Source organism: Meriones unguiculatus, chromosome 12 (assembly GCF_030254825.1).
Source record: "Meriones unguiculatus strain TT.TT164.6M chromosome 12, Bangor_MerUng_6.1, whole genome shotgun sequence".
NCBI classification, from domain to species: domain Eukaryota; kingdom Metazoa; phylum Chordata; class Mammalia; order Rodentia; family Muridae; genus Meriones; species Meriones unguiculatus.
In genome coordinates this window covers 30,195,037-30,217,049 of record NC_083360.1, presented here as the reverse complement: position 1 = coordinate 30,217,049, position 22,013 = coordinate 30,195,037, and the positions used below count along the sequence as shown (strand labels likewise).

Sequence of the window (22,013 nt, the reverse complement as noted above, 5' to 3'; positions counted from 1 at the left end):
CTGGAGCCCAACAGGTGCTGTGGTTCTGTCTGGGCCATGTCCCCTCTTGGACTGTCCCCAGAGACTACAGGGGACTTCTCAGGATCCTGCTTTCTGGCCTCCAGCTCTGGCTGGCCTCTGACTTCACCCTCTCCTTGCAACCTGCTTTCTGTGTCCACCTGAGGCCCTGAGGTATGTGCCAGGCACTTGTTAGAAGCAGGGGCTCCGGGCTCCCGCGTGCTGGAGGCATCTTCTGGAGGCGAGGTGACGTCGGGAGAAGGCCAGGCCTCATCTAGTCTCTCCGGCTCTTTGTCACCAGCTTTGGCTAAGCTCACGGAAGGGTTAGAGGCACTGATGACGCTTCCTGGGCCACACTTCTCCCGGAGGCGCTCCACCGCATCCTCCCTGCTGTCCCCACAGCTCCCACAGCACACACAGGAGTGGAGGAGGCAGTTGGTGGCTGCAGCACTGAGTTTGTGTGAACTGTCCCCCGTCCCCTCTGCCCCGGGCTCCAAGGGGGAACTACCACGGCCTGGGGCTTCTTGGGTTGACACAGCAGAGTCCACCGAGGTGGGAGACTTGGGATTGAAGATGACTGTGGCCGAAAGTTTCATGCCCCCGGTCCGGTGTGCAATCATCTCGGCCGTCTCCGCGTCATCCGTGCTCACCTCCCAGCCATCCACGTACAGCTGTGAGTCCAGGCAGCTGCAGGAAGTGGAACCCGCGAGGCTGGCCAGCTTTATCTTGTCATCCTCCACGTTGTTGTTGCTCCAGTCTTCCTCCTTTAGCAGGGCAGGTGCACCGACCCCCACCTCTCCGCTCTGGCCATCCTGTCCTCTCTGCTGAACTCTACCCTCCATGCTACCTGTCAGCCCAAATGTGTCCCCTGGGGTCTCGGGCCTGGCAGGGGACTCTGTCACTTCCACATCATCCATGAAGAACACCCTTTCCTCCTCATCGCTACCTGATTTCAGGTGGGCTCTGGCTGGAGATGCTTCCCCTCGGGGTCTGGCCTCTGAGCCTGGCCTGTGTGCTGGGGACTGGCAGGCACTGGGTGGTGAGAGCAGGGATGACATCTCGTCCCCGGCCCTGTGGACCATGCGGCTGAGCTCCTCCAGCTCCTGATCATCATACTGCATTGAGCAGGCCAGTTCTGCCTCCGGGTCGTTGGCACTGGCTGAGAGCGGCTCCTCAGGCGGAAGGGATGACGAAAAGGTGGGTGCCAGGACGCTGGGGGCCTGGGTGTCCGCCCGGATGGGGAGCTCCACATCCTGAGAAACGCAGAGGCTCCGCTCCAGTGTGTGAAGCTCCTCCTCAGTCAGCGCCTGCAGCAGATCCCTAGAGGGTCAAGACAGAAACTAGGCTGAGGGTCTCAAATGCCACAGGAGCCTCTGCCAACAAACAGCAGAGGCGACCCCCCGATGCTGATACCCACAGGCTGCAAGCACTTGTGCTTGGCACTCTCTGTGCCCTCCACTTCAAAAGCTCTTCTATGTCATGGGTACAGATGTAAGTAGCGGTAACTATGTTTGTAAGTCATGCCAAAGCCCTGGTCGGCAGGAATGTAGCTTAGCGGTGAAACTTGTCTACCGTGCATGAGGCCCTTGATCATAAGACTTCTGTGACTATAAAAGCTTTATAAGAATTATTTTTATTTTATGTTTATGGGTGTTTTGCCTGCATGTATATCTGTGTATCAGATGTGCCTGGTGCCCATGGAAGACAGAAGGCGGCATAAGATCCCCTGGAACTTGAGTTAAAGATGGTTGTGAGCTGCCATGTGGGTGCTGGGAATCAAACCCTGATCCTCAGGAAGAGCAGCTAGTGCACTTAACTAGCCCAAATAAAAACGTCAAAGCTGTGGTTCTCAAACTTCCTAATGCTGCGACCTTTTAATACAGTTCCTTGTGCTGTGGTGAACCCCAGCCATAAAAACTGTTTCGTAGCTACTTCATAACTGTAATTTTGCTACTGCTGTGAATCATAATCTGGTATGTGAGATACAAGATATGCGGCCCCCAAAGGAGAAGAGACCCACAGGTTGAGAGCTTCCACTTTAAAGAATAAAATCAATACAGGCTTGTTTACATAGGAACGTTTACCTTTTAAAAAATATTAGTAACGACCACACACATGCCTGCCAGGCTCTGGCCATCAAAGGCTGTGCAGGGAGACGGCAAGCATGGCTCAGCCTTTCTAGAGTTTTCTTCCAGGTGGGTGAGGCAGGTCTAAGCATTGTGCAAAAATGCACATTGTACAGTAATGACAACTGCTAGCAAGAAAATATAAGTCAAGGAGTGAGTACCAGGGCACCTGGCTGGGTTTGGGATGGTTTCCTCAAAGGAACACTGAGAGGAGGGGGAGGGGAAGAGAGGGGAGAGATTTAGAGAGGAAGAGAAAGGGAAAACTGTGGATGGGATGTAATATATGGAAGAAGACTAAATAAATAAATTTTTTAAAAAGAAACACTGCAGCTGAGACTTGAACATGAAGCCTGGTTTTGCGACTGTGACTAGGATGAGTCTAAGACAGGGCCAAAAGGCCAACTACATGTTGCTCTCTATGGGGGGAGGCCCAGGACGTACTTGGCGTATGTGTCCCATAGGGAAAATTCCAGTGTATCCATGGACAGGCAGAAAAGTTCATTTATTCACATTTATTAACTGTGAGGCAAAAAAAAAAAAAAAAAAAAAAAAAAAAAGCACCCAGTGCCAGCTGCAGGATTCCTCCCCTTGAGATGTTGGTCAGGAAGATCCCAGAAATTTTCAAAACAATCCGGGCTATTGCCATTGCTTCTGTCTGTCCACCAGAACTTAAAATGGTAAGACCCCACTGCTCGAGACACCACATACTTTGGTCACAGGACATGGGGAAACCAACTTAGAACCGAGCAGGATGCTTCTTTATGCTGTCTAGCTTTTAAAGTGCCAGAGGGTGCTGTGCAGTCTGCTGGGGGAGAAGAGTCCTCAAGCTCTTAGCCAGCTGTGAACCCTTTGAGCTATAACAATAACCAGGATGGCATGATATATCCATGGGTGTAACCGCAGCATGAATGGGTTATGGGGGCAACTAGCTGGTTTCTGATTGGATATAAGTTCCACACCACAGGAGGAAACATATGCCCAGTAAAATAAATCTGGCCAAGAATGGGTAGCAGAAGAGTTCATAGGCCTCAGGCTCAAACTTCCTACTATTATCCTGTTAAGCAGACACAGTATAAAACTGCCTTCTAAATATGTCCTTGCACAGTCACAAATGAGTGCAGCTCTCGGCCCTCTTCAAAGGAGCTTCTTTGTGCTGTGGAGAGCAGTTAATACGGTGCAGGGCTCACAATTGGTCAATGTGCAGAGAATAACTGTCTATGGACTGCTAATCCACAAAGGGGGCATCTGTATTGCCCTTGCTCCCCTCAAGGCTCGGGCAACGTGGAGGAGGAGGGGCAAGAAAGGCTGTAAGATCCAAAAGTCCAGGAGGAAGGGGGTAAAAGAGTGCTGCACTCATGAGTCCTGACAGCTGTGGTTGCCTGTATAAAACCTGCATAAACCAGTCAACACTCCAAGATGGATGAGGGAGGGGCACACACACCCCCTACCTCTAGCTGAAGAAATACTAACAGTTAATGATTGCTAGAGGACAGGGAATCAGTTTTCTTTTCTTTTTTTATTTTTTTTATAATTCATTTGCTTTCATTTTTATGTGTATTGGTATGTTGCCTGCATCTATATCTGTGTGGGGGTGTCAGATCCTGGAATGACAGACAGTTGTGAGCTGCCATGTGGGTGCTGGGAATTGAACCTAGGTCCTCTTGAAGAGCAGCCGGTGCTCTTAACTGCTAAGCCATTTCTCCAGCCCGGGAATCAGTGTTCTTTAGCGGTATAGCCTGGTAGGTTGACTATGCACCAGCGCATGGGCCCATACCCACAGGATATGGTCAGCACTAATTAGACTTAAAAAAAAAAGACGTCAGAGTGAAGGAAGGATGTGTTGTGGGGGAACACCCAGGGAAAGGTGAAAGGGAAGGCACGTGATCAAAATGCACTGTATGCAAGCATGAAATTCCCGAAGGCGCCACTAAAACATTATGTTAAAAAGAGAACTGTGAGGCTCCCTGAGTGTCCTAACCCAAACGCACTCGTGTGGACAGTCTCCATATCCCAAAATAAACAACCAGGACCCCAGGCATGCTCCCGCGCCTCCGGTCTCCCTAGCTGCTGCCATCTTGACTCTACAAGCAGATGTGGTTTCATTGTCTTCATTATCTAGAGATAAGAATTTGCAGCCTACAGGCTCTTGCGGCAGGCACTGTCCCCAGATATGTTTGTGTAGAAATTAAATTTGAATTTCAGATTTCAGAAATATTGTAAGTGCATATAAATATGAATAGTTTTTTGGTGTTATGATAATACAGAGTAAAATGGGCATAGTGACACGTCTTTAATTCCAGCAATTGGGAGGCAGCGGTTGGTGGATCTTTGTGAGTTCAAGGCCAGCCTGGTCTACATGGTGAATTTCAGGATAGCCAGAGCTATATAGTAGACTGTCTCAAAAAGTATTATATATAATAAAATATATGTATATACATGGTATATATAGTGTAAATATGTAGGTGAGCATCTACAATATACTGACATGGAAATATTTGCTGTTTATCTAAAATTCAAATTTAACTGGGCATTCTGTTACTGTATCGCTGTATCTGGTAACCTCAATGTGTTAGTTTGCTTTCTGTTGCTATGATAAAACACCCTAACCAAAAGACACTTGGGAGGATAGGGTTCATTTGGCTTATCCTACCGTGTTATAGTCTATCATTGAGGGTGCCTGGAGGCAGGAACTGAAGCAGAGAGCATGGGGGAACATTACACTTGGCTTGCTCAGCCTGCTTCTATAACCGGGACTACCTGCCCAGGGGTGGCGCCGCCTACTCTTGACAGTCTTCTCACATCAATCAATCAAAAAACAAAACGCCCCCCTAGATTTGCCTACAGGTCAGCGAGATAGAAACATGTTCTCTATTGAGGTTCCCTCTTCCCAAGTGACTCTAGCTGGTGTCTAGTTGATAAAAAGCCCACCAGCAAACCCGAGGAGAAAGATTAACAACAAGGTTTGCTGTTGTAGATCATGCACTCTCAAAGCTACTGTCTTCTGTTCTGGAACAATCCACAGCTCCCTTGGCGGTCGGTCTACTCCGGATGAGATCTGGCTGCACCCCTGGGATCACTGGCGTGGGCTGCCGCGCCCAGCTCCTGTCCTTCAGCCCACACCTCACTCTCTTGCAGGCTTAGGGGGACAGGGATACTTACTAGCTCATCCCATTTTCTACAGAGAGAAAAAAAAAAGCCCCACAGTTCTGCAACACCTCATGTCCATAAGTGGGAGAACTGTATCTCGACCCATTGATCTATCCTCTTGATATTTTATTTGTGGGAAGGCTGGAGAGTAATGGATTAAGTTCTCTTAATACAGCTGGGAGGCAGAGGCAGTTGGATCGCTATGAATTCAAGGCCAGCCTGGTCTACAAAGCAAGCCCAGGTCAGCCAAGCTGACACAGAGAAATCCTGTCTCAAAACAAAACTAAAACAAAAAATAAAAAAGTTATTTTAATACATACAGTATTATAAAGTTTTATTCTGCCAGCTTTGATTACTTTTTGTAAAATGTTACTTTAAATTGTCAGGTTTATTGGCAGTTGTTCATAGTACCCTCCTACAATTGCTTTATCTGTAAAGTCTGCAGTGATCTCTCCTGCACTATATTTTTCTTTCTTGCTTTCATTTCCTTTCTTCATTTTTGCAATAGCTGGACTTGAGCCCAAATACTGGAACTAAAGATGCGTGCCACCACCACCCAGTTTTTTGTTTGTTTTGGTGTGTGTGTGTGTGTGTGTGTGTGTGTGTGTGTAAAGGGGGGGTATCTATTTTATGCTACTTTTAAAGTAATATGTATTTTCCTCCTCTCATTGTTTTTAAGTTTCTTTGTTGTTTGCAATTTTATTATGACATGCACGTGAACGTTTTGTGTTCATCTTGCTTGTGATTTGTGTCTCCTAAATATATGAGTAAACTTCTTGTTGGTTTTAGAAAATCCTAGGCCATTTTCTGTGAATATTGTTTCTACTCATTCTCTCTCTTCCTTCCTGGGATTCCAATGGCATGTGTTAGCCTTTTGAGTGGACTGCACACGCCTTTCCTACTGATGCTTCTACTTGCTTTCTCACTCCTTTCGTCTTTGTGCGTCAGTTTGTGCTTCCTCTGTTGATCCATCCTTAGGTCCATTACTTCTGTGTCCTGCTGGCTCTGATCTGCTTTCAGATCCACACACTGCTTTTCATTTTCAGCCAGCGAACATTTTAGCTCCTAAAAATATTATTGTTGTTGTTTCGAGACAGAATTTCTTTGTGCAACCTTGGATGTCCTGGAACTAGCTCTGTAGCCCAGGCTAGCCTTGAACTCACAGAACTGCCTGCCTTTGCCTCTCAAGTGCTGGGATTAAAAGTCTATACCACTACTACCCAGCTAGAATATTATTTTTAATTGATTCTAAATATCCTTCCTCTTCTCCAATCCCCTCTTTATTGTATGTTCTACGGTACAATACTGGTAACTGTGTTCATATCCTTGTGTGTTAAGTCTAATGAGTCACATGCTTTTCTCTTGACCACAAATCATTTTCTTGCCTTTTCACATTTTTCAGCAGGTTTGAACTGCATGAGAGATATCAGACCTAAAACCTTCTAACAGTAGCAGGTGATACTGTCTTGTGCTAAGTAAGATGTTTCCCTGTCTTTTGCTAGGGATGTAGAATTAGGGTCCATTATCACACTGGCTCAGACATCCAGGTTTATTGCTGCTCTTGAGGCTAGTGAGGCTCCATCTTCCCATACTCCCAAGTAGCCACGGAGCTCTGCCCTTCTGAGGTCCAGGTCAACCTCTAACTTTCCAACCCTCCATATTCCATGAACCTTCAACATCTGACAACAGTCTCTAGGGCACACTAGCAGTAAGCTTGAGGCACACATCTGTCTCCTGAGAGTCTGTAGGAAACCTCCCCCTCCTCCCCCAGGTCTTTGTGCCCAGGCTCCTCCTACACCTGAACTCAGCAGCTATGCTTCCTGGCTGCCCCCAGTGCTGAGTGTTCCACCAGACAACTGTAGCTGTGTTCTGGACCCCAGCCTGAAACTTGGGCAAATAAACATTTACTTTGAATTTTCAAATGCTTCCTGGGAAGAAGTCAAGTATCTCTGAGGGCCTAGCTCTCTCCTGAGTCCATGGAACTTCCTCTCATTAACCCAGCACCTGCCCCAACCTTCCTTCAAGGACCCCCTTTGCCAAGGCTGCACTTTCCTTCCTCAGCATTGCCTGTGACCTCTCCTAATTTACTCTCATCCTTTGTCTTGGAACCAAAATGGTCCTCAGATTCTAAGTCTGGCATTTGCATTCCACCCAGAGTGAGAGGAAAACAGCCAAGAGCCATCTACAGGATAAACTGTGACACAGACTGAGCACCCTGATGCCAGTCTGCTGACTCCCCGGGGTCCCAAGACTTCAAGGCTGCCCACAGGAAAAACCCACAAGAGTCTCTGCTTGGATCTGTTCTGCATAGTTTTATGCTCTATGCCTCCACAAGGAAACTCTGAGCAGGTTCTGAGGAGGCTCTGGATGCTCTGCCAGACCCATGGAGTATGCAACAAGAACACATCCAGAGCCATCAGCCTCTCACTAGCCAAAGGAGGTACCCACAAGATGGGTGGCCATGGCCATTGTTTCCAGCTCATCATGAGGCCATCCCTAGGGTATGAACAACCACCCCACTGAGCCACTGGGCAGTGCTCAGTCCAACAAGAGAAAGGTTTGGCCTGGCAGAAGGGCTACACATCCGCAGGAGCCTAACCGAGACCGACGTATGAGCTTCCTGAAGGGAACTTCGGAGCTTTTGTGGACGGAGAGTCAACACTGAGCTGTGTGGTACACTCAGAGTAGGGCAGTGTGAAGTTTACGATTTAAAGCTTAGCCCACAAGAGCTGCCACCCACTCTGTGACCCGGGCAGGGAAGACAAAGGCTAGCTTGGACCGCTGTGAACACAGGTACCACACAGGAGCATGTGTGGCCAGCACTCATGACTCAGAGGGGGCTGCACGCTTGACATTAATACCCACCTCCCAGCCACCCAGAGGGTGGCTTGAGCGCTTGACTTCAGCAACCGTCTTCCAGCCCTCACCTGATTTTCCGGAGCAAGGTATGGAAGGGCCGGAACAATTCAGACATGTCTTCCACCTTCCGGTCCAAGTTCAGGGGTCCATCTGCATAGACCACAAGGCCACTGCATTCAAGACACACAAGCCAGTGTGATTAGACTCTGTGGGCCTCTGAGTGAACCCTATGGTTTCAGCTTTAATATCTGCAAGAACACTGGCAGCCAGCTGGGACCTGGAGCAACCCCGTTTAGCAAAGTTATGGCTTCACCCTTCACCTCTATGATAGTTTCATTAAGTCCAGGAAAAGGTAATTACAATTACCACCCAGACTTTACCATCAAGTTTGTTAGCCTGGTTCACAGCGGCGCTCTAACAACCACAGGTGTATTTGTTCACCTCGGTGCTGCAGAGAAACGTTTTCAAGATTCTTCACTAACATGTACCTCACCGAAAGAGAAAGACTAGATCTGTAGAGGCTAATGGGGGTCAGGCCTGTAACTGTCACTTTAAAAGCCAAGCAGGAGCTACATAACTGAGTTCCCATGTGGGTCTCCTGTCACCATTCAGGGCAGAAAGCAGCCTCCTGTCCACCTCCGGGCAAGGGCTCCCTAAATGGCCCCTCCCCAGGCTGGAGCTTTCCTCGCTGTCCCCTTCCAGCACCTTCCACCCAGATCAACACCTGCTGAGGCCAGCTCCACTCAGCCCTGATTCCATCATCTTATCTCTGACAGCCACCTCTACCTGCCTCCCTCTGGCAGGCCCAGGGCCTACCGCCCAGCTCTGACCGCACCTTAGTCAGCCAACTCCCAGCTCAGCTCTCCTCAGAATGCTACTCCAGGGCCCTTCCCCAGTTCCTCCTCCAGTGCTTCTGTGGCCCAGATGCTCGGGTTTGGTATGTCTCAGGAGCCCCCAGAAGATTCACCTGTGCCTCCGCTCCCTCAGCTGCTGGGCTTTCTGCTTGGAGAGCCCTACTTGTTTCTATAGCTGTGACATGGTCTTCTTGCCCTTGTCACCATCTCACACACAGTCCCTGCGAGGTTGTAAGACTTGATCAACATACCCAGTTTGGTAAGAAAAAGTGACTAACAGAACCGAAGGGACTATTTCCCCTTAAAAGGTTTCACAGGAGAAACGGACTGTGCTGCCTCTGGGCTCTGTGGTCCTCCTGCTGAATGGTGAGCTCACACTGAGCGGAAGCAGATGGGTTTGTGATGGGGACTGTATCCTGGGCAATGAGGGCCAAAACTGAAAGGGGGGAAACAGGGAGACTGTGTGTGTGTGTGTGAGAGAGAAAGAGAGAGAAAGAGAAAGAGAGAGAGAGGAGGAGGAGAAACCAGTTTATACGACTGGAGTGTAGGGCAAATTCAAACTATGTGGGGCAGGCGGCAAACAGGCGGGAGCCATGGGGGAGGATGGTCACTATGGTCACAGGTAGAATCCCTTCTTCCTTAGGGGATCTTAGCCTGTTTCCTCCTTGGATTTCAACTGATTATATGAGTTATACTGCACTATAAGGCAGCAATATGCTGAATTCAGAACTCTATTCATTTACATGTTCACTCACCTTTAAGATGCATTCCTAACAATATCCAGACTGGGATGTGGCTAAATATCTGGGTACAGAGGCCACACTGACACAATTGGTGATAACAGTGTATGCTGTGGCAGCCACATACCTACAGCACTCACAGAGGATGGCATTCCTTCCTCCTTGAGTGCTCCTGGAATCCTGGTCTGGGATCATCTGGCCACAGATGGCAGGGTTTCTGATCTCTTAACTCCATTTCACTGGCCTTCATGTCTAAGTGGGCAGGGACACTGTTTTTATTTGTAGTAAGTTTTGAAACAGACTGTGTGAATCTTATTCTTTCTTTCTCTGTCTTTTCTTTCTTTTTCTTTCCCGAAGTTGTTGTTGGTCTGTAGGACCCATGGAGGCTCCTTAAGAATCTATAGAATAGCTTTTCCATTTCTACCATGAAAGAGCAGAGGGGAGTTTCAGGGATTGCCCTGATTCTGGGGTCACACTGAAAAGCACTGACATCCTACTGAACATTGGCATGGGTTGTCTTTATCTTGGTAGATTTTCTCTATTTTTTCCCCCACCAATGTTCTACAGCCCTCAGTAGCCACGTATCTGACCTCCTTGGTTTATTCTTAGGTGTTTTATTCTTTTGAAGGCTTTTTTTTTTTTTTTAATCTTGTACTTAAGGTTGAGGGTATGGCTCAGTGATACAGCTCTTGCCTTGCATGTACAAAGCCCAGGATTTGATCCCCAGCTTTGAAAAAAAAAAAAAAAACAAACCTCATCACTTAATCACAAGTAACACTTCAAGTAACAATCACATCCAATGGAATATGACCCTAAGAAAGAAACACATTTCAATGTGCTGAGTGAAATACGCCAGTCACAGGAGACTAACTCAGTGTGGTTCCACTCACAGGGAATTCCCGATATTGTCAGATCCGCATGGAAAGAAGAGTGGTGAGAGCCAGGAGGGGATGGGGAGGTGGCGTCTCACCCACACAGGTTTTGTTTTGCTTTTAGGATGGAGATGGACAGTGTTTGATGACACTTAAGTGTTCACTCAGAAAAGGTTAAAATTGGGAGAGAAATGGCTCAGCGGGTAAAGTCACGGCTGCCAAGCCTGGCAATCTGAGCTCAATCTCCAGAACACACACCATGGAAGGAGAACTGAATCCTACAGGCTGTCCCCTGGCCTATACAAACTACACACACACACACACACACACACACACACACACCCTAATTAAAAAACAATGCTAAAAGGGCTAAAATCTAAGTTTTATGTTATATGTAGTATACCACCATAATGAAAACAAATGTTTCTTTGCTTTCTGTTTACAAAAGCATTAATTCTTACAGCTGGGGCTGTAACTTAATTGGTAGAGCACTAGCCTGGTTGAGTCCCTGGTTCTATCCCCAGGAGTGCATGCTTGTAATCCCATCATGTGGGAGGTGGAGACAGAAAGACCAGAAGTTCTAGGTCATTCTTGGATACACAGCAAATTCCAGGTCAGCCTGAGCTACATGAGACCCTGTCTTAAAACAAAACAAGCAATTTTGTAGTGACAGCATTTGGCTATGTATTTGTATTCATCACAGGATGTTTCCACGATAGCAGTGTTTCCCTCTAATATGTTAGCAACAGAAGTATAATTTTTAATCAGTGCCTTGGTTTTGGATATTCAGCCCCTCAACTGTTTTTATTACAAGTGATACTTTGTGGGTGATCTGTAAATATGCATCTGAGCCTTGTCAGATCAAAGTGGCAAACTTCTACCGGAGCCCACAGTACCCACACCCCAGTAAGAGGGAAGCCTGCCTTCCTGTGAGGATACACACCCACAATACAAACCCTATTTATACAACTTCAGGGCCAGAAATCCTACAGAAACGGAAGATACACTTGAAAGAGAGAGAGAGAATACGTATGCACACACCTGAGTAGATGTGTGAATGTTGGTGGTAGAAGTGGCCACAAGGGGCGAGGGGTGTGAAGTGTCTGTGATACAAATACTTTCAAGGTAGTGGCAGCCAGTCCACGAGCCTAGCCATGATCTGAATATTCATGGATGCCTCAGACAGTGAGAAGTTGTACATGCAGAATGTTAAAAACCAAGTTCGGTAAGCATGCCACTGTGTGAACCTGGAGGTAAGGAGCACAGGCGGCAGAACTGAGAGGAGGGTGGACGCATGGGAAGACTGAGGCAGAGGCCAGGCTGGGGCACCCACGGGTGTGCGCGGGTCTGTTGTCCAGGAGGTGGAGCCCTGGCAGGGTAGGAGCAGGCGCAGTGTCCTTCTTATTTGGTAATGTCCAGGACCGCTGGTGACCCAGGCTGAGAGGAGTCACTGCTCTGACAAAGAGAAGGTGGGGCTGAGGGCCAGCCTCACACAGATGGCGGGGAGAAGTGCTGGAGCCAGCTGCAGGGGTTGCTGTGGTGTGGACAGGCCTCGTAGGGAGGAATGGCCAATTCAGACTTGATCCAGATGAGGCCAGTGGGATCCTGGGCTGGCAAGCAATAGACCCTGTGATGCAGGCTATCTTGGCCAACTAGATGGGCGGGCTGGAAATTGACCACTGAATTTATAGGTTTGGCTTTCTTTATTCTTTTAAGGAACTGCTTTTAAGATAAATATCTGAAAATTACACCTGAACCTAGAGGAAAGCAACTCTCCAGACCCTGTCTCTCCTGCCCAGGCATGCCTTGACCCCAGGATGAGTGCAGGGCCAGGCACACAGTGGTCACTCTGTACGTGCTCACCATGTAAACACAGGGAGGGGCACTCCCGGGCCTCCTCCTGGGAAACTGCCAAGCATGAGAAGCAAGAAAGCACTGGGCTGTGGACCCGGGGAGCAACAAGAGAGGTGACTGGGGAGAAGCTCACTCAGTGGGGCTCAGCTGGGTGGATTTTACCAGAGACATTGCACCTCTTGGTCCCTCAGACCCACACCTGGCTCTGAGGTCAGAGGCCTGCTTCTGAAGGTGCCCCATCAGCTGGCTAGGTGGTGCTCCCTCAGAGCCAAATCTATCTCTGCGCTCTAAGCTCCATGTGCCTGTATCTGCTCTCCTTTCTCATATCTGCTGGGTGTTCTCCACCTTGCAGAGATCCCTTCAATGCTCTCAGCTCTTATCTAGGCTCTGAGTAGAAGGAGCTGCATGTCTACCTTCTAGGAGGAACCACCCAAAACAGAGCCCACATCCACAGCGGTCTCATGCCGCTCCGGGACTAGCGTTCTGGGTGGGCCACTGATCCAGTTGCCACCAATACAGACAGTGATGTCAGCACATGGGGCACCAGAGATACTGGTCAGATACTGCTCATCAGCCACATATGTCCAGTCACAGATGGGTGTTAAAAAGTGATAAAAAGTGAAATAAAAGTGGAAAATAGACTCCAGAATAAAACTGAGCATGGTTGGATATGCCTGTGATGGGGTAGAGGCTGGAGGATCAGAAGTTTAGGGTCATCCTTGGCTACAGAGTGAGTTCAAAGCCAGCTGGGGCTATATGAAACTGTCTTAACCCACCAACCAACAAACAACAAGAAAGAAAACAGATTCTACAGTTAAATCTGGAAACAGTGCAGGCAGGGGCTGTCTGACACCTCTGTTTATTTTAAAACCAGGGTGCTGCCTAAGATAAACTTCAGGGTGCTTTCAAGGGCTTCTGAATAACTCCCCACCCCCGACAATCCCACCTGCATTCAGCCAGGAGAGCAGTGGTCAGAGCAGGGAGGAAATGCATAGCCCAAAATGGCAGCTGGTTCTGCAGAGCTTCCCAGAGAAGCCAGCCCTTGGATGCCATAGGTGTATTCTCCTGGGTTGTGGATAAGTGCTGGGCATTGCACTTCAAAGCACTTACAAGGGTCTGTTAAAAAGAGGGACAGGGTTTCCTGTGTTACAGAATCCATTCTCAGAGATGCGGTGCCCATTGACATAAGGGTCAGTGCCTGCTCTTAAAGACTCTCAGACACAAGCTAGTCAGCACAAACAAGATCTAGAGTTCAAGGTGTTTTCTGCTTTGTTATTCAGTCAAAGACAGGAGGTAAGGAGCAAACCCAGTGCACCATTTCCCCTTAATGAACCACGGAGGCACCTGTGAGCCAGCAGTCGCTTCAGCCCACTGTATGTGAGCTACCAGGGAGTTCCAGTCCCCCAGCTCAACACGCTCGGAAGACATGACATCCCCAGGTTCTGCTGCCTAAGACTATTTTAAAGTGGCATCCCTGGAGCCTGATGGGACCCTTTGGGCATCCTGAATAAAAAGAAGAGAACTCTGTAAGGAAAGGGGGGGTTATAAGGAGGGGACCAGCAGTGCTGAGCTGTGACAGGGTAACGCAAACCCCAGCCAGCGCTCAGGCATTACCCTGAAGACAGCTGAGACACTCACAGCCACTGCCAGCAAGGAGTGTCTGGATTAGCACCAGCACCCTGCTCTGCTTCTCCCAGGACCGCCACAGCATTTGCCTGTGCAATGGAGGAAAGCACCTCCATTTTGGCAGGTCCAGAACATTGGGTGTCCTGAAGTACCACTCCACCCCGATGTTTCCCCGTCCCACGAGGAAGCATCCTCAGCAGACTGCCTGTGTTTATGCTCTAGGTTCCCTGAGGTCCTGCTCTGAAGCCTCTCCTTGGCCCAGACCTGGACTCATCCTGGGGCCCCTCCTTTCCCCCACAGAACTGCCCATCCCCCCTCAGCCCAGCTATGCTCCTGCACGCCAAAGGGTACTACTGGGCCATCTCCTAGGCTGCAAACCCAGCCAGCCTTTCCCAAGCTCCCCAACCCCATGAACACCCACCCAACAGGAAGACGGAGCACGGAGGTGGAACAAGCTCTAGCAGTTGGACTCTGCTCTTGCCTCCAAACATGCAGAATTCCCAGCAAGTGGTCAAACACTGTCTCTGAGCCATGTAAGGCCCCAAATCCTGCGTGCTATCTTGATACCTTGAACCCCAGAAGACCTATGAGTTCCTTGTTCTCCCTTGCTGGTGGGAAAGGGCCCCCACCAGGAGGGCCCTTAACAAGCTGAACCTAATGGGTTCCATCTCCCTACAGGCCCAGAGACTACTCACTGAAACCATATTCTCCTTTGGGAACTAGAGCCCCTCGTCTTCCCTGTCACCAGTCTTGCATGGCTACTATATACCCAAGAGACCCTGCATGGTATATGGGTCCACCTCAACTGCCCAGCACCAAATGGGCAGGGCTCACTGTCTCACAGGCTTTAATAAGCGTTCCCTCCTTCCCCAACAGGAAGTTCTCTGAACATCTGGCTCCTCATCTGCTGGGGGAGAACAGCAGGCCAGACTGGGGACTGCTGCCAGTGGGGCAGAGCAGAATCTGCAGGGTGGGAGGACGGGTGCCGGTACCCAGGACGCGGCAGGCACTCACCACACAATGGCCAGCCGAGGAATGGTGAACATGAGAGCAGGTTCATAGTCATCGATCATGTCCTGGGTCAGATACCCAAAGTCCAAGGCTCTGGCAGAGGGAAAGAGGAGTGAGAGGCTATCGGGGGATAGACCCAAGCGCAGGGGAAGCAGAGCGCCCGACCCTCTCTAGGATTCACACTCAGGAGACAGGTGAGAAGGGCGACCTGTACCACATCAGTCACACACGGAGGACAAGGCATGCTTTGCTTGGGAAGCCCCAGAAGAGTGGCCTAATCCACCTCTTTCCCAGAAAAAAAATGGAAGCGCAGAGGTGGGTGATATATGTGAAGACACCTGTCATTCTGTCAGTGTCTGTGACTACCACTGTTTTGTCTAACCTACAAGACAAGGGCCAAGCACAAACATGAGGCAAGACTATTCCCCAATCTAGCACCTCCTATGAAATCCAGTTTGGTTCCCTTCCTCCACCATGAGCGGGTGGTTTTCCCCGTAAGCAGGTACTGCACCATCAGGACTTCAAAGGAAAATGTATTTTCTGTCACCTTGTTTTCTGGGAATTTGAAACACTTCTGGCGGCATGAACAGCGAATGATCTGCCTTTTAAAAACAACAATTTGTGGTGTGATTCAGTCAGTTTCAAAACTAGCACCACAGTCCACACTCTGAGGTGAATCTTCGCCGCAGACTCTATTTGGAGAATCTGACTGAGTTGCCAAACAAGGCCTGATGGAAGCAGTGATGATCCATCTGTGGTGAACAGGCCTGAGCCCTCAGGGCCCACAGAGGATCTGAGGTGAGCAGCAGCAGAAGTAGGGAAGTGGGGTTGAGGAGGCAGAGAGGTGAGGGTACAAGGGGACAAGGGAGGGGTGCTCAAGGGGGAGACTTCTGTTGTCCATCTGTCGCATGACTCCACTGACAGCACCTGCCCTTTGACCCCACAGCAGAGGGAACCTGGGGTGACAGTGAGTGAGGGCACTGACTTCTGCGTAGGCAGCCGGCTGCCGTCTTCCCCTGACAAGATGCCACGCCGAGCAGCCTGCCCTTACCTCTCCACCGTCTCACAGAACAGCACGATGACTTCCTGCTGCACGTAGTACTCCCTGGGGGACTTCACTGGCACCATGGCTGAGACATAGCTATGAACAACACAGAGAACAAACGTCAGACCTTTGTTCTCCAACTCCCCAGGCCTCCCCAGACAAGCACATCAAATGAAAACCACAGCCCTCCATACTACCACCGACCTGCGCCATTGGTTTCGAAAGTACACAGCTCCCAGCTTTAATCAGCTTAAATCAGAGACCCCCCAGCTCTGCCCCAGCTCAGCCCTGACTGCCATAAAACCACTGCACACACTTGTAAGTGCTTGTTCCTACCTTGGACCCAGCTGTGAGGAAGCAATGCATTAGCAAATATGAATCCATGAATGGGGAGAGGAATCCTGGGAGTCCCCATTCCCCAGAGTCAGTCAGTCAGTCTCTCTCTCTCTCTCTCTCTCTCTCTCACACACACACACACACACACACACACACACACACACAGGCCCTGTGTATCTCAGATGTGCAGAGGACTCAAAGGATGCTGGCTGAGCAGCTGGGGGATGCTTGTCTACCTGATGTTTGCCAGTCTGTCTACCTGACCCAGGGAAGAATATTTTCATGCCTTCTTAACTACCAACTCTATTTTTTTCTTGCTATGGAAACACAAGAAAATAATATTCAATCATCTGCCCTCTTGACTCCTGATAGAATACCTCCTTCTAGAGGCTATTCATAGTATCCTATGGTCAGGCTTTATTAGCAGAGGCTTTATTAACACCAAAATCAGGGGTTTCCTGTCCTGTGCATCACATATTGGTACATAGAGCATCACATGTTGGTGCAAAGAGCACAGTGGGCCTCTCCCCCGGGGCCTGAGACTGCCAGAGGCCCCCATGCCCTCTGTTCTCCCTCTTCCTTCAAAGGCTCCATTACCAACCCCCACAGAGATCCCCACATCATTTTCTACACGGAAATATCATGATGTTCCTCCACTCAAGAGCCGGTACACCAAGCGCATGAGCCAAAGCCATGATTCCAAATGTCTACAGCACATACATAGGGCCCTACAGGTCACCTCAGCTCGAACTCAGCAAAGAGAACATCAAAGTGCCTCAGGGCCTCCCGCATCTTCTCCGTGTAAGTGTTGAGGTCTCGGAGTGCCTGGTCACGGAGAGTGCCCCGCACATCCTCCAGGCTGCGCGTCAGCTCCTTGGCCAGTGGCCGCATGGCCATGCTCTCGAGCTCACGATTCATGATGATGGAGCCAGCTGCCAGGCACTGTGGGCAGGAGAGTATGCTTAAGAGTGGCCCGGAGTTAGAAGTTGCGTGTCCTCAGGGAACCCGTGCACCTCAAGGCCTCACTGCGGTAGGTGGGTGAGAACTACGATCACGCTGGTATTTGGGAAGTGGTGGCAGGATCCTGGATGCCTGGGGACCTGAAAGTCTCCTCACCATCACACAAGACACTTCATCTGCAACCAGCCATGCTGGCGTGCACAGGGTCATGGCTCCCACCATGTTCCAAGGGGGATCAGCCAAGGAAGCTCAGACCACAGCTTCCAAAACCAAAGGGCAGACAGAACCCCTGGAGGAGGTCTGCAGGGGCCTGTGGCCAGGGTTACATGGACTCGGCTGGAAAGGGGTGCTCAATGTTAGGACCCGGAATCCCAGCAGCCGCCTACTACCTCAGCCCCGAACCACAGCTGGCCAGCCAAGTTGTCGTGGCGGATCTCCTCTGGGAACTTGACGCAGAAATCCCGAGGGGCACGGTCCTGAGGGATGCACTCTTCCATGATCTGATTAATGATGTTTAACACATTGTCCTGAAACAGAAACAAAGACTGCTCACTGGGACTACAGAAGTGATCTGGCAGCACATCCCACCTCACCACAGGAGGCTCAAACAGAGGTGAAATGCCTACAACCATCCCCTCCCGGGATAACACCAATGTATCCCCTAGTGGCCTGTTGCTGGCACACAGTCCTGTGACTTGGCTCATTTGATGGCTGAGGAGTAGATTTTGTATCACTCTTGGTAAACAACTGAACTGTCTTCCTAGAAAAAGAGACAACTTCCCTCCTTCCTGACCCCTGAATGGCTGGGGCCATGGCTACCCCAGGTTTCTCTGCGCACCCATACAAGTTCTCTCTCGGACCCTGCTCCTCCATCAAGCAGTATGGGACCAACAGACAGAACAGCAAATTTCCTGCCCATCAATACAAAGACTAGCTCAGTGGATTTCTATAAAAACTTGACTTTGGAGACTGGGGAGACAGCTCATCAGATACAATGCTTGCTGTGCAGATATGAGGACCTGGGTTTGGATCCCTAGCATCTACTCTTAAAAGTAGGGTGCAGGGCTGGAGAGATGGCTCAGAGGTTAAGAGCACTGGCTGTTCATCCAAACGTCCTGAGTTCAATTCCCAGCAACCACATGGTGGCTCACAACCATCTCTACTGAGATCTGGTGCCCTCTCCTGGCCTGCAGAAGAACATGCAGGCAGAATAGTGTCTAAATAAAGAAATCTTTAGGGGGAAAAAAAAAGTAGGGTACAGGAGCACATCTGTAACCCCAGCACTGGGGGAGGGGTGGGACAGGAAGACCCTGAGGACTTGCTGACTCTAGTTTCAGTGAGAGACCCTATCTCAAATATTAAGGTGGGGAGCAATTGAGTACTTCTGGCCTCCCCACCTACACACAGAGGTGCCTACACACAGAGGTGCCATGGGCACATGCACACACATGAACACAAACAGGGCTTTCAGGGTCCATTTCTGCATCACTATTGTTCACATTACCAGCCTAGGCTTGATGTGTCCACCTACTTCCAGGCAGTGACACTGCTGGGGGCCACTGTGAAACCAGTCCTTTCAGTACTTGTGGGAATATCAATTTCTACAACAGAGTTAGTGTCCAAGTATGAGTAAAAGGGTCCCCCAGTACCAATGACAACCAGCTGAGGACCCTTGACCTGCGTGAAACTTCGGTTTTCTCACAAAACCACATCTTAGTGAAAGGGTTAGGCTAACTTTGTAACCTATATGTCCTCTAAAGCCTATAGTTTTGAGTTTTAGGTCCAGGTTAAGCTAAAGCCTCTTAGTACCTTTCCAGAGAGTGAAGAAATGTGACCCTATCTGTGAGGACAGATATAAAAAAAAAAAGGGCAAGCAAGCAATGACCTTCACTCAACAAAAGAACGACCAGACCCTTGCCCTTGAGATAGCATTTCTTAGCAACAAACCTAGACTTCTTCTGAGTAGCTTTTGACCTCCAGCCAAGAGCCCACAGCCCTAATCTTCAAGGATGAGCTAACCACCCCCACCTTAAATTGCAGCTGCATCCACACTTGGCAGGACTGGCCAAGCTTGAGCACCTGAGCCTAACCAATTATCTTACTTTATAGCTTCCTCATCCAATCCTAAATTGCCAAAACTAAAACTTCAAATCTCCCGCAATTTTTCTTTTAAAAACCTAAAGGCCTTTGTCTTCCGGTGCCACTCTTTGCTGACCAGCAAGGGTGACCCCGTTGTACAATGGTTAATAAACCTCTTGCTTTTGCAACGAGTCTTGGTCTGGGAGAGTTTCTGGGAAGGGCGCGATTGAACTTCTGAGCTGTGAGACCCCAGGTCTTACTTTTTGGTGCATTGGCCGGGAAAGGGTGTGCCCCTTCCCCAACCCTCATCAGACTGAACTCGGAGGTCGAGCTCGGAACAGGTTAGTCTGTTTCTGTCTTACCAATCTGTTTCTTGTCAGAGATGGCTGCCATGAGGCAGCCAATCAATTAGATTTCTGTGGTACCAATCTGTTTCAGTTTACGTGCCTATCTGGACCTTTTTGGTCATCTCATCAGTCATTGCGATTGACAGACGTGTCAGAATATCGCTTGACTGGGAACTGGGGTACGCCCCAAGTTTCCGTTTGGGAGGTTGGATCTGAGACGGTCCTCCTCCCATCTGATTTTCATAGAGAACGACCGCCACCAGGCAGCCGTTCTATCAGAGCACTGTGAGGTACCACTCACAAGGATGTCCTTGTTTGATTACTTGCCTGATTCTTTGTGTTTCTGTTGTTGTTGCCTCCCTGACTCTTTTGACAGGGAGATGGTCTAGCTTGAGAGCATCTGTAAAAGGGGTTCGGGTCCCCTGAGTGGTTTGAGGCCACTTGCCTGGAACGGTTTCATTAAGGCAGACAGACATGTCATTAATGCCAAGTCCATGGGACATCCTGTAGAACACTCAGCTTGCCCCTTTCTGTGAACAGGGAGGAGCAGAGAGATTCTGCTCCCCCAGCAATTTAAATCCTGTATTTCTCATGTATGTATGTATTTTTCTGTGTCTGTTTCTTTGTAGACTTGGACTGATAAAAATTCAGACAGAAGATAGTTAAAATTAAAACTAGTTCTTGGCCCGGGAGTGCACATGGCTGCATGGCAGGACACCAAGCAGTGTGCTCTCCCTCCCGAGGGAGCCAAGGAGGGAATGCTTTCGGTGGCTGGGGAGACATGTGGAGCTGGGGCTGGAGCTTGGGCAGGTAGTGCTCAGGCACTTGAGCATCTGTGGAATAACAATGCACACCCAGCAGGGCATGGGCTTGATGCGCCATCCCCTTTTTGCGATGGACAGCCAAAGAGCACGGGGGAGGGGAGAGGCCCAGCCAGGAAGCAGGTTCAGGACCTGCGGGGGAGGTAAGCTACAGTAGAGCTCACAAGGGAGCCAAGGGAGCAGGCAAGGCTCATGGGCTTGCTGGGTGAAAGTCCTTAGACATGGCTAGGTGGGGATTGGCACCGTAGCTGCTCCATGATAGGAGCTGCTCTGGCTGCTGAGAGTGAGGAAAAACTCCTCCCCCTTGCCTTCATGCCAGCTTAGCAGGGAAGTGAGCAGCAAGAGCTCACCACGCCCTCTTACTCCTCTCTTCCCTCCTCCCACCTAGGGGGCTTGCAACTTACAGATCAAACAGTAATTTGGAAAAAAACTGCACTTGCTGTAATGTTTAGAATTGCAGCTGAGTCTGTCTGTTTAAATATATGGCCATTATTCGATTGTTTTCAACTGGTCTTAAATGGTTGATATGATAAAAAAAATAATTGGGTATGTTTTAAGGTTAAATTCAAATTCTTGTTTTAAACATGCCTATGTGTTTGTAGGGTCTATAAATGCATATGTTTAAATAACAACAATGTAAATTGCCACATGGTGTGGCTCAGGAAAAGAACAAAGGTTGCAAAATCTCTGAGTCAAAATGATTTTATTTCCTTTTAGGATAAGAAGAAAGTCTTATTCTAAGTTGATATTGGTTCTGAAGATTGGGTTGTTTTCACTGATAAATCTTGGTCTTAAAATCTGGTTTCGACTTTTAAAATTATGGTTATGCTTTGTAAATTCACTCCTAAAAAAGATACTTTGCTTTGATATTGCAGGGACGAGTTTTAAAAATTGTTTAGATGTTTAAGAGGATAAAACATTTACAGTTTATCAGATTTTTAAGCAATAACTCTTGGGCAGTCTAACAACGAACTTAAAACAGTTTCCCAACCCTTAAAGAAAAAAAATTAATAAGAGTTTTCCTGTTGTCTGAAAAAAAAGAGTGAGCAAGAGATATTAAAAAAAAAATAGCTTGTCTAAAGCAAAAATGTCGGTTAAGCCAAAAAAAAAAAAACCTAGGAACCTGAAGGTATATAGGATGTTGCAGAAGGCTAGTAAATGTATTATAAAAAGCCAGAGAGTTAATATGATTAAAAAAAAAAACAACTGTATTTAAATATGTTATAATTCATTTAAAAGGCTGGTGATTCTTCATTGCAAAATGTTTTTTTATGCTCTTTTAAGGGAAAAAAATTCTGGCTGATAGGTTTGGTATGGCTAAAATACTTCATACAGTTTA

General features: G+C 48.7%; 1 protein-coding gene across 2 annotated transcripts in view; it reads right to left on the bottom strand.

Annotated features, from left to right (window-relative positions):
• Positions 1–22,013, bottom strand: part of Zfyve28 (zinc finger FYVE-type containing 28) — a 94,671-nt gene that overhangs the window by 23,563 nt on the left and 49,095 nt on the right. The window contains exons 3-8 of one of the 2 annotated variants that reach the window (XM_021643703.2): positions 17,817–17,954; positions 17,207–17,409; positions 16,138–16,227; positions 15,090–15,179; positions 8,198–8,299; positions 1–1,317 (exon numbers count right to left, since the gene is read on the bottom strand). In XM_021643703.2, coding sequence (XP_021499378.1) covers positions 1–1,317; positions 8,198–8,299; positions 15,090–15,179; positions 16,138–16,227; positions 17,207–17,409; positions 17,817–17,954 — 1,940 coding nt within the window. Of the gene's footprint in view, positions 1,318–8,197; positions 8,300–13,115; positions 13,566–15,089; positions 15,180–16,137; positions 16,228–17,206; positions 17,410–17,816; positions 17,955–22,013 lie in introns of those variants that run through there. The other variant, XM_060365490.1, reaches the window with a different exon arrangement.